This window comes from the organism of the source record quoted next, assembly GCF_019968955.1.
Source record: "MAG: Porospora cf. gigantea A chromosome Unknown PgA_NODE_2_length_148957_cov_356.986, whole genome shotgun sequence".
Taxonomy (NCBI): Eukaryota; Apicomplexa; class Conoidasida; order Eugregarinorida; family Porosporidae; genus Porospora; species Porospora cf. gigantea A.
Window position 1 is genome coordinate 1 of NW_027151586.1, and position 13,303 is coordinate 13,303.

Here is a 13,303-nt window from a genome sequence, read left to right on the forward strand (position 1 = left end):
TGCGTGAGACTTTTCAGGATATCTCACTCGTGGAATTGAGATAGAAGCTTCCACGATGTTTGGGCGCACTCCGTGGCGTGAGTGTGGGCTGCATCCCAAATCGAAATGAGCTTTTTATAATAGAACTGATGGTTCGCACGCTCAGGGCTCGGGACTCGACTTCGCAGTATCAGTGGTGTGAGCTGCTAAATGCACTTTGCACCCGTCATGGTCTGGAGCCCTGCGTTCTTCCAGGCGTATCTAGAGGCGACATGCACCCGTTGGATGAGGTGGTCACGCATCCGCTCGCCCGCCTTTTATTTCACATCCGCACCAGCCCTGCTGTATTGACTCCTGAGAAGATGCTTGAGATGGAGCAATGGGTTGAGGGCAACATCTGCAAGGGCGAAATCCACTACGTGCGGAAGGTCTTCGTCGCTATATGCTGGGAGGCGTGTGCAGCATATCGTCACGTTGATGTCTGCACTATAGGCGCCCCCCGCTTCAACACAGTACCGTTGCATCAGCTTCTACCAGGTCTTACTCGAACCAGCGCGCTCACAAAGAGTACCAAGGTCGGGGGCGCTACTATGACCCAGGTCGTCCCCGCGTGAGGTCAAAGTGACAGCGATACGCAGGTACCCTGCGATGTGCTTTCCGTATCTGCACTCAGTTGCTGCCTATCTGGGTGTCTGGGAGTACAAAATGCCTCCTCCTCGCGGCTATTTCGATGGCGTCTACTGCACCTCCATCGAGGCTTCACGATTGCAACAAGGCCAGCAGTCATACAGGATTGCCAAGTACCGCACGCACCGGGATGTGACGATGAGTATGGTGAAGGCTATGGCTGCGGGCGAGCTGCTCAACGACATTCAGCTACCTGACGATCGTGTAAGTTTGGACCAGTTTAAGGCGCTGCTGCCGGATGTGCATTCGGATAGCCTACAGGAAGTCGTCCTTCGTCTAGCGTGGCGCGTCATCAGGCAGAATTCCAGCGCCCAGTACCTGTCGTCTCTACCAAAGGACCAGATACGACGTATGAACGCACGAATCCTTGAGGACGGGCCCTCAGGAGTGGTGCATCTTGCTGACCTGCTTGTCACTCGCCGATTTAGAGTGATGGATCAGGTAGCGGCGAGACAACAGATCCAAGAGGTTGCCCTAACTTCCAAGACTCACCTAGAACCACACTCCCTTCGGCAACAAATATTTCGGTGTCGAGAGGAATCAACATCGCAGCCTCATTTCCCATCGTCGCGTTGCCGGCGCTTTTCTCGTAGGAATTGAGTCCACATGTACATAACATTATTTTACCCCGAGCACGTCAAGTCGACGCGAAACTTCTCTAATGTCACGCGACAGAAACTCCAAACGTTTCATATGCATGACGGCGAACACTGGCAGTGTTGACGTCGTTGTGGGGGCACCCAGCGCCTCGGTCATGGTGGTCATGCGCGCCAGAAGAGATGGCAGGCAGGCAAACGTTGTGTCCGTGGCTTCTTCCAGAAGCACAGGCTCAGGCACGACACAGATGTGTGTCGGTGCTGACGCTTGAGTCTCAGCAAACTTGTTCAACGCGGAGAGTGCTAACGTCTGGAGTGTGAGGGATGTGGGACCGTTGTCGGGAGGCATGACCACCATCATGTGTGGCGTTGATACTCTGTCCAGGTACTGCTGAAACCCCAGTCGACTAGACACCTCGACGACATTTACAGGCAGAGGAATACGCGTAGGATCAGAGGGCATCTCCGATGAACCGTGCCTCTTCATCAACGGATGGTCACGTTGACAAGGTAGCCACGAATCAGTTACAGGCGTCGGTTCCTGACCGATCAAGGCCAGTAGCATTTCCGTATGGGAATTAGCGAGTGTCGTTTTCTCCTTGTTGAAGCTCTCGTCTCTGGAATGGATCGCGAGGGCATTGCGGAATGCTAAAGATAGATTCTCTTCCACGTCAAAACTTTCCTGATGCGACAGAAGGACCGCCTCCTCCGCCCCCTTGCATGTTTGAAGAATCAGGTCCGACAGGGGAGATTGTATTTCGTTGTCTGCAGTTAGCTCCGGGGACGTAACAAGGACCTTTTCCAAGGCGCCCTGTTTAGCCGTGAGAGTTTCTTTGAAGATGCTCATTGTCTTGTCGGGACTCAACCGCACATCCACGAACGGGAGAACGGGCAACTCACCGTCGAGAGACGTCTCTAGCAGGTCGGCAGCCATCTTGAGGGCCTCCTGCACTGCCTCACTTCGCCGGCAGATCAATTCCCTGTCAAGGTCACTCAGTGAGACTGTGAGGCCTCTGGACCTTAACACCGCAACCCGGCTGGCGTCTATCTGTTCTTGGAAGCCACGAGCCAGGATCATCTGACTGAGCTTCTCTCGACTCGTCTCGATTCCTCGCTCATCGAGCGAGCTTCGTACCCTACGAGCTGTTAGGGCAATTTCACACAGTACACCGTAGACCTCCTCAATCGTGGCCTTCACGAGCTCCACCAACTTGTCATCAGAGAGCTTGCGAAGCTCAGGCCGCGACCACCGAAGTCGGTTGATGAAGTTCCACGCCCTGCAGTCGCTTTGCAGGAGGTATGTGGCTGACGCCGCTACGCAGACGAGGACTGCCGCTCGCCACAACCTAGGAGTCTGCATTCAAAATAGCAATTATTTAGAGTGGACGAAGGGAAATGTCTCCTCTCAGGTTGCCTGTGTGAGTGCCGTGTCTGAAGCTTGAATTGTGTCTGGAGCTTATGCTGTGTCCGCTCCGCGAAATTCACTATTTCCGCCAATGGCGCCGCGACAAAGCAAAAAGAGCAACCGACCCCGCAGTCGGAACGCGGATGGCGACCACGTGATATTCGTTGACAGCCGACAACTCATGAAGGCCGTCGGAGCTAAAGATCTCCGCGAGGTGCTTGGGGACTCGCCTCGAAGGGCGCCCAAGAAAAGTGTCAAGCGTGACGCCATCGGAAAGCCGAATCCAAAGAAAGGTGCTCGAAAAGGTGGACGAGGAGGCAACAACAAGAAAAAGGCCCCTGCTAACCCGGAGACCCTCGAAAAAGAGCTTGCAGAATATATGGGCGATGACGTCCAAGGACAGCGGTAAGCCACAGCTGTCTTCCATCACGCAGTCTCAATAACCAGTTGACAAGTTACTTCCTGGACGGTGACTCGAACGTATGAACTAATCAACCCTCTGTCTCTTGCTGAACAGTCGCCCGGATGCTATGTGCTCCGTTGCCGCGTCTCTCGTCCTCTTCACTGGCCCTGCCTCCGCCACTTCACACGCCGGCTGGACCTCCTCTTCGATGGCAGGCAGCACCTCTTCCGGTGCGTTCGCCAGCCCACCGAACTCTCGATTGAGCACGGGCTGTGTGAAACCGCTCGTAGACCCACATGGTTTTCCTTCTCTATCTTGCGCAAGGCGATGCCCAGCGCCTTCGGCGTTATGAAGTCGTGGGCGTCTCGGTACGACGCTTCATACTGCTGCGTAGTGAGGGCCTGGGCGAACAGGACGAATTTTGTTCTCTCCAGCTCCGAGCTGAGGCGACTCTGGATCTGCCGCACGCTGTCGAAGTCCATGCTTAGACGGCCTTTGGTGCTGGCAGTGAAGCATTCAAGCAGCCCTGCGTGCAACGCCGTAGTGTCCAGCTGGTTGGAAATCAGACGGTTCACTCGCCATAAGGACTCCATCAGCCGCCGGGGGAGCGCGGAGCTCGATGGGTTCTTGAGCTGCAGGTACCCCAGAGCGCCCGAGGCCGCTGCCACGTGTTCGGTCCAGAAGTGGTACTTGAACTTGATATCCATAGAGGTGCTCATGGGGTGGGTGGGGGGGCGAAACGGCATGTGCGCCAGGGATTGTGCGAAAGCGTCGAAGCTGTGGACATATCCCGGGCTAGAGGCCTTCTTGAACCTGGTCAACAATATTCCTGTGTTGTCGACTTCCACTGGGTGATAGACTGTCAAAAAGTCCAAAACTGCAGTCAGCGGCTCGCTGACTAGCCATCGGTCTTCAAGGAGGTGCACGCGGGTGAGGTTGTAGTCCACGCCGTAGAGAAGAGGCTGCCGTAGATACGCGCTGAGGGTGGTTCGTAGTCGCCGAACAGGCGCACGAAGCCGCCGGTCGTCGTGGAAGTCAAGCAACGGGGTCCATAGATACCCGACCCCGCTCTCGTCCCAGACGTTGTCTTCAACGTAGGGTGTTCCTGGGTAGGACAGTGCAGCCTGAGGAACTTTGTTGTAACGTCCAGCGGTAGGCGCGAGGCATAGGACATCACCGGCTCGAGTTACCACTGTCGGGGACCCCAAACCAGAGATTCCAGCCCATACGAGCTGGTCTAAGAAAGGCACTGCGAGGGTCTTTTGGTGCAGCACTTGCAGGCGGGAAGGGTGCACGTCCAGCATATGCACGCAGTATACGGAGTCAGGCTCCTGGGACTCTATGAGGTCGTCTGTTAGCTTAAGCATGTCGCCAACTGCCGCTTCGTGCTGGTCGGTGCCGATGTCGCACGTCGATAAGCGCCGCAGGTTCTGGTGAAGCAAGGTCATGAACGCGTGTTCGTTTGGGGACTGCATGGAGCACGAAACCGCAAGGATCAAGTTCTCTCTGGAGACCAGGAAGGCCAGCTTTCCTGGGATGCGCCACGCGCAGTAGATTCCTCCACCAAATCTGTGATACAGAAGAATTTGATGGTCGTCAGTGGCCACAGCAACGCCGGAAGCGTGGACTGCCAGGGCCAGAAAACCTACAGAAAGCGAGAACTCAACCCTCCATTTGGAGTCCTCGACGCTGTGCCAGGAATCGAACGGGTGATAGCGAAGGCTCCTGCATCCTGCCTCCTGGCAAAGCAACGCAAATCCAAACCTGCCGATCGCTCCCAGAATTACAGGGGAGTCAGAAGTGAAGGATCGGTTCCTATGGCTGTTCTCTGCAAGAAACGATTGAACCCGAATGACAGCCTTTGGTCGCAGGTAGTTCTCAACAGCAGGTGGGGTGAGATTTCCGCAGAAGTAGTCTGGCAACGAAGCCCCTTCAGCCAGCTCACCACTGGGGCCGTAGCAATCGGTTATCATTCTGCTGACCCTGAAAACGTCTTCCTCGTCGAGTTCCACGCTCATCATAAGAGCGCCGTCGACACTATAGCATAGCAACTTCTTCCACTCAACTCCATCCTTGGCCACAGTCCACGGGGTCTCTCCAACGCTCGTGTGCTTCCATCCTCGCTTCAGTTGCATAACAGGTTGCTGTGACTGCACCACGGACGGGTGCGCGTCCCGGTCTTGAAGTCTGGACACCTCCCTCCACAGAGCTTCGAGGTCTCCAGAGGTATCGGCGAAGAGGTCACTCTGACGTGCCGGAGACTCCACAGCGGGACTTTCGTCAACGACATCAGCAGTGTCGGCCACGAAATCGCGGGGGGACTCGCTGTCTTGTTTTAACCTCCTTCGTGGGTGAGGGTCCCCTGGGTCCAGTTGTTTGGGACCGGCCAGAAGGGGTTCTGCCTTAGCAGTGGTGTCAGTCACCACGAGGTAGTGACCGTCTTCGACTACAACTGTCGCCGCTTCACGCGACTGGATAAGCGGCGTCAACGGCGTGAAATTGCTGCCTTCAACCCTCCACACGACAAATTCGTTACCTAGTCCCGACGTCACCACCGTGTCTTCGTACGCATGTACTCCGGCCACCGGGTTTGTATGCGGTGAGGTCACGAATGTCAACCGACCCGTGGTCAAATCGAGCACTCGAGGCTTGCTGTGCCCCGGCAGCACCAGCAGGTATCGAGACAAAAACCAGCAAGCAAGTCTCCAGGTGGGGGTTGGGTCTGCTTTTCGGAACATCTCGGCATGACGTGCCGTGTTCAATAGCTGTCCGGAGTCTGAAACCTCCAGGACTGTAAGAGCTCTCTCGCTGCTTTCGGAAATGGCCACGACTGTAAGCTCTGCGGACACGCGTAGAACGCACATGCTATTCGGAATGCGGGGCGTCACCTCTGATGGTAGCACCTCCATGGACGTCGCCACTTGCACGGTTCCCTCGAATGTAATACCCAGTCGGTGAACGCTGCCGTCCTCTAGAAGGATCAACCAGGCGCTCAGCATGTCATCCACCAACAGGGAGATCGAAACCACAGCAGCGTCGAACTGATGGAGCTCATTGGTTGTGTCGGACGCGAAGGACAGCATGCCGTCCTCGTCACCGAGGAGTACCCCGTTCGGACACGAAGCGACGGCGGAAAAGTTTCCGGCGACGTGCAGAGTCAGCGTATTGCCAGTTCTCTTGTTCACGCCGCTGGAGCTGTGGAACATCGAGCCGTCCACAGCACTGATCGTCGTCATTGGATGTTTTGTTATTATTCGCACACAATTTACAGACTGCCGTTCGTATAGGATCGCTCAGAGCGTTGTAGCGAGAGCTTCAAGTCCCGTAAAGCTGGAGGGATAACGCCCTCGTGGCATTCGTCTGCATTTTTCGCAGGTCTGGTTTCGCTGGTCTTGAACGCAGTCAAGAACTCTGTGGCGTCGAGGTCTCCAAAAGCCACGGCGTACGTCGCGGTGAAGAGCGGGAAGTAGTCGCACAGGCCATTATGTTTCAGCACGCTGTACACCTCCTCACACGTGAGGTGTCCTTGCATCTTCATACCTCCGAGTAGGTCACCCTCAATCTCCTCCCACGACGTTGACTTGCGACCTCCTCTACGGGTGAACTCAGCGGCGCATCGAACGTTCCTTCCTCCGAAGCAGGTGGTGACGACGTCCGCAAAACCGCAGGAATCGAAAAAGGTCTCTTCGAGAATGCCCTCAAAAAACAATAGCCCAAACATCTTCATCTCCTCGACTCCGATGCGGATTATGGCGCTCTTCGTGTTGGTTCCCAGACCTAAACCCTCACAGAAGCCCGCAGACAGCGCGATAATGTTTTTAACTGCGCCGCAGATCTGAACTCCGTCGACATCAGGCACGCAGTTCACCTTGAAGTACGGCCGGTCAAAGAGTTGTTGCCATATCGCGGCCATGTCAGCACCTTTGTACCCGATGGTGGTTTCCGAAAACTCTCCACGTGCGATGTCGTTTGCTACGTTAGCCCCAGACATCATGGCCATGTCAATGCCCAAAATGTTCTCAATGATGTTCGTAAAGAGCACAGGTCGACCATGCTCCACGTGGAACCCCTTAACCAAGCTGATCCCCCGGCAGGTCGGCTTCACATGGCCGACCATTGAGTCGCATACGGCCGTCACGAACTGATGAGGGAGGACGAAAACCAAGAGGTCAGCATCCTTCACCGTTTCCACAATGTCGGAGAGGCAGATCAGGTTGTCAGAAAGTTTGTACCCAGGCAGGTACATCTTGTTTTCTCTATCTCTTTGCATCACCTTCACAAGCTGTTCCCCTTCGTGGGTTAGATCAGCATGCACCCAAATCTTGACGTCGTTGTCAAAGATGTACGATTGTTGCACGTTCTCAGCTACAATGCGAGCAATGCACGTCCCCCAGTTGCCGGAGCCTATGATAGAAACCTTGAGCGGCCCCTTGCGAAGCTGCGAGAACATCGATGTCTTTTGTACTAGCGGCATCATCGTGATTATACAGGTTTTTATTTCAGAAACAAAAGCGTGGGTCCATTGGAGGAAGAGGGGATCGTGTGAATTGCAATCAAAGTCTGCACGCGGAACAAGGACTACTGACCAAAATGCAGATTAACGTAATGTGTGCGCCCACCGCAGGTGTCTATCACGAGCACTCGGCTCTACCGAATCCCCGAGTAGGGCGGCATTTGTCGTTTCGAATACTACAAGGTGAGTTGTCGTCGCCTTGACTCAAAATGACTCGTCGCAGGTCCTTTTGCTAGTCGCATCTTTCACCCTAGGCGGAGTCGGTGGCTGCCTGATGGCAGTCTCGGCGAATCGATAGGATCCGGTCCGGCTTGCTCGTGGCGTTTGAATGGAGTTGATCTTGAGCCAGTGCACGCGTTTCTTAAGTATTTCGAGTTCGAGGCCTCTCGAACTCCCGACTGCTTCCCGCTGGAGTTCTATCCCAGTTGTTTACCTGACGTGGTACCCAGACATTACCTTCAGCCGGCACCGAGTGAGTGTGCGGACGACCCGTGACTCAGAGTGTGAAGTGTGGCTTCACGTGGCAGACGCTCCAAAGCAGCTCTACGACGGCGAGGTGATAAGATTTGGCTCAAGCGAGTGGCTTGTGGAAGAGAAGCGCCTGGTTGACTGGGCGCCCACCGAAGCCGACGAGCTCGTACAGGTGCTACGATTTTTGCAAACGTACGAGTTAGTCCCCCTGCTTCCCTTCTTGAGTGTGGCGAGCTCACGTGCAGGACGCAGCCTCTCGCTACTGTGGCTCTTGGACTTTGCCCGAGCACACAACTTCGACTTCATTCAGCAGGCAGAGAACTTTCGTTCAGTGCCACTTGAGCTGCTCGTGATCCTCGAGGTTGCCTTGGAAGATCTTAGGGAGCACTTCCACGCCTACAAAAGCGCCGACATTCTTCTGCTTCATGAAGTGGGTGGGAATCGTGTGATGACCGTGCCTACCTCGGGTCTCTTTGTGCAGCGGGAGTCACACCGTTCACGAATTCACAACATCGGCGCCGACCTATCCCTTCAGACAACCCTCAGGAACCAACTCACACTGCCTACGTTAACTTCCTACTACGACGATGCTGTCCCGGCTCTGACAAAGCTAGCTGTTAGGCTGGGTGTGGCCGTTCCGAAGGAAACGTTTCAGCAGACACCCCCCACTAGAACCCCGATGACCGCGTCGCCTTCCAAGTCACCAGACAGTTCCAGTGATGAGGCGAGCTTCGCCTTGCCTGCGCTGCCCAGACAAGCCGGAGTCAGCCATGCCAGCTTCGGCCCTCAGGGGGAGGACTACTTTCTCGGTTTGGAGAAAGGCGCCATGCAAGACGAAAGCCCTCTTGTGCCGCCCAGAGCCAGTGAGAGCCTGAAGCCCGCCCTCTTTGCGGACCTGGACGTAGACCAGGACGCGGACCTGGACGAAAACCTGCTTCCACCGCGACTGAGCCCAGATGAAGCGTATGACGCATCATCTGAGAGCTCAGCTGCCGACCCTGTTCAGGTTCTCGACCACGAGACAACACCACACCGGAGAGCCGACAGCCCCATCACTGAGATGTATTGCCCTACCTGTGGAATCGGTCCCGGCTCAGTTATAAGCATCGATGGTCGGATGTACTCGCTGGTCGAGGTTGATGCCGCAGCACTCGAACCAGTAGAACCCATTACGAGGACCGACACGTTGCAAGTTGAGTCGTCGGAGCGGCAAAATGTTTTTAGTGCGGATAAGGCGATCACTGCCGCAGGCGCAGCTGAAAAGCGCGTAAAGCATGTGGACGTGAACAACTTCTCAGACGAGCTGCCAGAGCCCATGATGCTGGGCACGCCTCCAACGGATGAGCACATGGAGTCTGATGATTCTCCAGATGAACCTCTCTGCCCAGTGGAGTCAGCAACAGAGGAGACCCTTTTGGAGAAGTCCCCAGACGAACCTCAGTACACAGTGGAGGTAGTGACGGAGGAGACCCTTCTGGAGGAGTCCCCAGACGAACCTCAGTACACAGTGGAGGCAATAACGGAGGAGACCCTTTTGGAGGAGTCCCTTTTGGAGGAGTCCCCAGACGAACCTCAGTACACAGTGGAGGCAATGGAGGAGACCCTTTTGGAGGAGTCCCCAGACGAACCTCAGTACATAGTGGAGGCAGTGACGGAGGAGACCCTTTTGGAGGAGTCCCCAGACGAACCTCAGTACACAGTGGAGGCAACAACGGAGGAGACCCTTTTGGAGGAGCCTCTTATGGAGGGGGTTCGATGCACTGTGGAGGCTCCTACTGAGACGTCCCCGGATGAACCAACTGAAACGTTAGTAGACTCACTAACCGCTGAGTCCCTTGAGGAGGCCCCACGTCCGTCTGAATGCGTTCAGGAGTCCACAGTGGACGATGTCAGCAAGGATGACTCGGTGGAGCAATTTCTGTGTGAGACTGTTCTGGACGCTCCGGCTGCTGAGGAGGTTCCAGAGCCCCCACAATCAGAGCAGGGGAGCGAGGTGTGTTCTAACCAACTCCTTGGAGAGCTGTTGATTCCTGTGACAGACCCACGAATCTACGACTTATGCCCATCGTATCCTCCCATGACTGGCGCATCCGCTATATTAGGCCTGCCTGACCAACTGCCGCTTCTGTATCCGGTGGGATATGCCCAGGCCCCTGTGACACCATTACTGAGCCCCCTGACGCCCATAGATCTCGATGACCAGCTGGCTCGCGGTGCACTGCTCAGCCTGCTGCACAGAGTCGAGAGACACATGAGCACGCCGCCACTCCAGCCTGTGGACTTCCAATCCGAAATGCTATTGCCGCAGTTTGCGGAAACGGCGAGTCACGAGGCGACGCCCAATCTGGTGAAACTTGAGTGGGTTCGGGCTGGCCATACTCCGTCACTACCCCTCGCCAGTTCTCACATCCGCATCGACTACGAAAAACACCCAGCTATGCTAAACCCCTCCCTCATCGGCGTGCAAGTCCACTCCGAGTCCGCTGTTTGGCCCACAGACTTGACGGACAACACCGTCGCTGTGGCTCGACCTGTTTGGGGGTCTGAGATGGTAGAGAGCCCGTCGGTGCTGAAGGACCGTGCGCGTCGCGTGCTCTCCTGGCGACGACGACATCTAGGCCTAGCTTCCGAGAAGCGGCTGGCTGCGGAGTGCGGCTTGCCTCTACGTGTAGCCGATACACTTGTGAGCGAACAAGAGATCTCCGAGTTGAGTCCTGACAGAGACGTGTTGCTGCCAGTGGCCTCTGACTTCCACGGGGCGCCTAGCGAGGCCTCGTGCTTCATTCACTTCCAGCGTGGGAGTTGGTGGGTGAGTCGTCGAGAACCGCAGCCCCTCGGCTGCGGTTTCGACAATAGTGTATGGATCCGAAAGACAGGGACTCAATCTGCGGAAGCAGACGGGCTGCCGCGACGGCAGGACCTCACCCGACTCCAGTTTGGAGACATCTTCAAGATGGGCAACGTGGTCGTTCGAGCCGAGAGATTCCTCGTCGGAGTTGGGGGCTGTCAGGGAGTCAGGCTACGGATGGAAGACGAGGAGCTGGTAATGCACGACATCCCTTTCGCGTCCGATCTGCCCATCAGTCTGTACGGAGTCTACGACGGGCATGGCGGTCGCGAGTGCGCCTCGTGGGTGAAGAGGGAGCTCCATAAGGTTTTCCTGCGACAACTCGCTCTTGGGTGGCAGGGGCATCGATTTATGCACAGAGAGGTGTACCGTGCGCTCTTCTCTGCTTTCGTCCTCACCGACCGAGGTTTCCTCCACAGAATGGAGATTGAGCAGAAGGAGGCAGGTCCTGGGTCTGCGGTGGTGGGGGTTGCTGTAGTCGGCGACCTGATATTCTGCGCCAATGCAGGGGATTCGAGGGCGGTGCTTTGTCGGGCAGGTCGAGCTATCAATTTGTCGGATGATCATAAACCGGTACGGTCGACGCACTCCACTGACGCAGGATAATCCGACAGAGCACGAACGAATCATAGGCGTCGCCAACGGATTCGTTCGGAACAAGCGTGTGTTGGGCAGATTGGCGGTCTCGCGCGCCCTTGGGGACCGTGAGTACAAGAGGGTGGGTACAGGGGCGCAGCCACTTATCGTTTCGGAGCCAGAGGTACGAGTGGAAACGATGAATGAGCATGATGAGTTCATTTTAGTTGCATGCGATGGGCTATTCGACGTCTTCTCGTCGCAACAAGCAGTTGATTTCTGTCGCCAATCCCTGCTCCGTATGGGCAACATGGACCCACAACGAGTTGCATTCAAGTTAGTTGAAGACGCCGTAGATATTCGAAAGAGCCGAGATAACGTAACTGCCCTTTTGATCATGTTAAAGACATCGTTTTCCTAGGCCGATGCCAGCAGGCCGGCCTCCTCGTCTTTCAGAAGTTCGTCTCTTTTGGTTTGAATGCGCCAACCAGCAAAGGTCAATCCTATCCTGAATCTGAAAGCCGATTCCTACTCACATCAAACCTAGTAGCACTATCTCCCACCCTGCCAGCTGCGTCTGACTAGGGAATTGGAACAGAGAAATAGGGTTGAAGGGTGAGCGACTCGACACGCCAGCGATGTAGGATACGTATGATAGGGCGCCGACAACGGTACTCGCGCAGAGAAAGGAAGACACCAGATTGTCGGAGATGGACAAGAGGGACATCATCAACGCCGCGACCAGCGATACGCCGAGAAAGTTGACAGTGAACACCGCCTGGGCCGATGGGTGCGTGAGAACTGCCGCCAAGCCTGCCGGAAGTCTCAGCGCCCACCAGATTGCGGAGCAGACGGTCTGCAACGCAACCGCACCCACCCACCAACGCACTAGCGGGTAGGCAACCTCATCCGTGAAGAAGAATGAAACTGCGACTATCGAGGTCGCCACGACCCAAGACACGATAAGACCCCATAGGCCACCGACAGACAGTCCGCTAAAAATCGTCAGAGTGACGCAGAAGGCGACGTAGAAGCTCATGACAGCGAGGAAGAGAAAACGCACATGCTCGGCGCTGGGATTTACAGACCCTGCTCATTACTTGGCCACAAACAAGAAGATCAGGGAGTACGCGCCGAATATGCACGCTACAAGCAGGAGGCTGATGACATAACTGCGTGAAGCCAGGGCCAAACCCCACGCGACATCATCGTAAACCAAGCCGTGCGGGAGGGCAAGCATTGGTATGCATACAATGATCCGCCAGGAGACCCTTTCTAGGCTGACCAGTCACCTTGCCAGCCTGGAAACCAGACTCCAGGTGAGAGCTGATGTTGGCCCCCAACGCAGGTGCTCATGACTGCGGACGAAACTATGTCGTTCATGGAGCTCAAGGAACGCACCGCTGACCTTGTACACCTCGAGAAGACCAAGGCGCAAGAGTTGAATCAGACAGACCTACAAATCCTCGAGCTGGCGAGGAACGTCAAGGTGTCACAAGAGGAAGAGCAGTGCCTGAAGCAACAGGTGGCAGAGCTCTCGAAGCAGGTCAACCGACTTGACGCCGAGCTAGGCGCCGCTAGGGCGTACGTTCGCAGACTAGAGGCCCAGCAAGCAGCCGCTGAGAGGATGTCAGGGGTGTGCCGAGAGGCTGCAGCTCACCTAGATCAGGAGCGGGATCAGAAGACCGCTGAGCTTCGGGCACTTTCACAACATACAAGACTGCCAGCATCCGTATCCAAACGCAACCTCATAGCCCATCCCCCACCCCAACGCCCTTGTCTGACAAAACCCAAGCGAAAACGTCAGCGCTGATAGGTGCATTTC

General features: G+C 55.8%; 8 protein-coding genes across 14 annotated transcripts; 4 read left to right on the top strand and 4 right to left on the bottom strand.

Moving 5' to 3' along the window:
* Positions 1-128: 128 nt before the first annotated feature.
* On the top strand, positions 129-1,266 carry KVP18_000786 (uncharacterized protein; the record flags this gene model as incomplete). 3 transcript variants are annotated; one of them, XM_067950203.1, is made up of 2 exons in its annotated part: positions 129-589; positions 618-1,266. In XM_067950203.1, the coding sequence occupies 2 exons, from the start codon at positions 129-131 to the stop codon at positions 1,264-1,266; spliced, it is 1,110 nt and encodes a 369-aa protein (XP_067810193.1). The 3 variants fall into 3 exon arrangements, with proteins under 3 accessions (XP_067810193.1, XP_067810194.1, XP_067810195.1); XM_067950204.1 differs by lacking the exon at positions 618-1,266 and having other exon boundaries at positions 252-593; XM_067950205.1 differs by lacking the exon at positions 129-589 and having other exon boundaries at positions 628-1,266.
* Positions 1,267-1,284: 18 nt separating this feature from the next.
* KVP18_000802 (uncharacterized protein) lies at positions 1,285-2,622 on the bottom strand (the record flags this gene model as incomplete). The annotated part of the gene is made up of 1 exon (XM_067950231.1): positions 1,285-2,622. One exon carries the CDS (start codon positions 2,620-2,622, stop codon positions 1,285-1,287), a length of 1,338 nt encoding a protein of 445 aa, XP_067810217.1.
* Positions 2,623-2,758: 136 nt separating this feature from the next.
* On the top strand, positions 2,759-3,076 carry KVP18_000779 (uncharacterized protein; the record flags this gene model as incomplete). The annotated part of the gene is made up of 1 exon (XM_067950189.1): positions 2,759-3,076. The coding sequence occupies one exon, from the start codon at positions 2,759-2,761 to the stop codon at positions 3,074-3,076; it is 318 nt and encodes a 105-aa protein (XP_067810181.1).
* Positions 3,077-3,154: 78 nt separating this feature from the next.
* Positions 3,155-6,306, bottom strand: KVP18_000787 (uncharacterized protein; the record flags this gene model as incomplete). 2 transcript variants are annotated; one of them, XM_067950207.1, is made up of 2 exons in its annotated part: positions 3,155-3,340; positions 3,367-6,306. In XM_067950207.1, the coding sequence occupies 2 exons, from the start codon at positions 6,304-6,306 to the stop codon at positions 3,155-3,157; spliced, it is 3,126 nt and encodes a 1,041-aa protein (XP_067810197.1). The 2 variants fall into 2 exon arrangements, with proteins under 2 accessions (XP_067810197.1, XP_067810196.1); XM_067950206.1 differs by having other exon boundaries at positions 3,229-6,306.
* A 29-nt stretch (positions 6,307-6,335) lies between these two features.
* KVP18_000777 (uncharacterized protein) lies at positions 6,336-7,547 on the bottom strand (the record flags this gene model as incomplete). Of its 2 annotated transcripts, none has more annotated exons than XM_067950187.1 (1): positions 6,336-7,547. In XM_067950187.1, one exon carries the CDS (start codon positions 7,545-7,547, stop codon positions 6,336-6,338), a length of 1,212 nt encoding a protein of 403 aa, XP_067810179.1. The 2 variants fall into 2 exon arrangements, with proteins under 2 accessions (XP_067810179.1, XP_067810178.1); XM_067950186.1 differs by having other exon boundaries at positions 6,336-7,520.
* A 128-nt stretch (positions 7,548-7,675) lies between these two features.
* On the top strand, positions 7,676-11,899 carry KVP18_000767 (uncharacterized protein; the record flags this gene model as incomplete). 2 transcript variants are annotated; one of them, XM_067950167.1, is made up of 4 exons in its annotated part: positions 7,676-7,766; positions 7,807-8,055; positions 8,084-11,475; positions 11,504-11,899. In XM_067950167.1, 4 exons carry the CDS (start codon positions 7,676-7,678, stop codon positions 11,897-11,899), a joined length of 4,128 nt encoding a protein of 1,375 aa, XP_067810160.1. The 2 variants fall into 2 exon arrangements, with proteins under 2 accessions (XP_067810160.1, XP_067810159.1); XM_067950166.1 differs by lacking the exon at positions 7,676-7,766 and having other exon boundaries at positions 7,912-11,508.
* A 111-nt stretch (positions 11,900-12,010) lies between these two features.
* On the bottom strand, positions 12,011-12,517 carry KVP18_000772 (uncharacterized protein; the record flags this gene model as incomplete). Its single annotated transcript, XM_067950179.1, has 1 exon — positions 12,011-12,517. The coding sequence occupies one exon, from the start codon at positions 12,515-12,517 to the stop codon at positions 12,011-12,013; it is 507 nt and encodes a 168-aa protein (XP_067810171.1).
* A 205-nt stretch (positions 12,518-12,722) lies between these two features.
* Positions 12,723-13,291, top strand: KVP18_000776 (uncharacterized protein; the record flags this gene model as incomplete). Of its 2 annotated transcripts, XM_067950184.1 has the most annotated exons (2): positions 12,723-12,797; positions 12,827-13,291. In XM_067950184.1, the coding sequence occupies 2 exons, from the start codon at positions 12,723-12,725 to the stop codon at positions 13,289-13,291; spliced, it is 540 nt and encodes a 179-aa protein (XP_067810176.1). The 2 variants fall into 2 exon arrangements, with proteins under 2 accessions (XP_067810176.1, XP_067810177.1); XM_067950185.1 differs by lacking the exon at positions 12,723-12,797 and having other exon boundaries at positions 12,833-13,291.
* Positions 13,292-13,303: the final 12 nt, after the last annotated feature.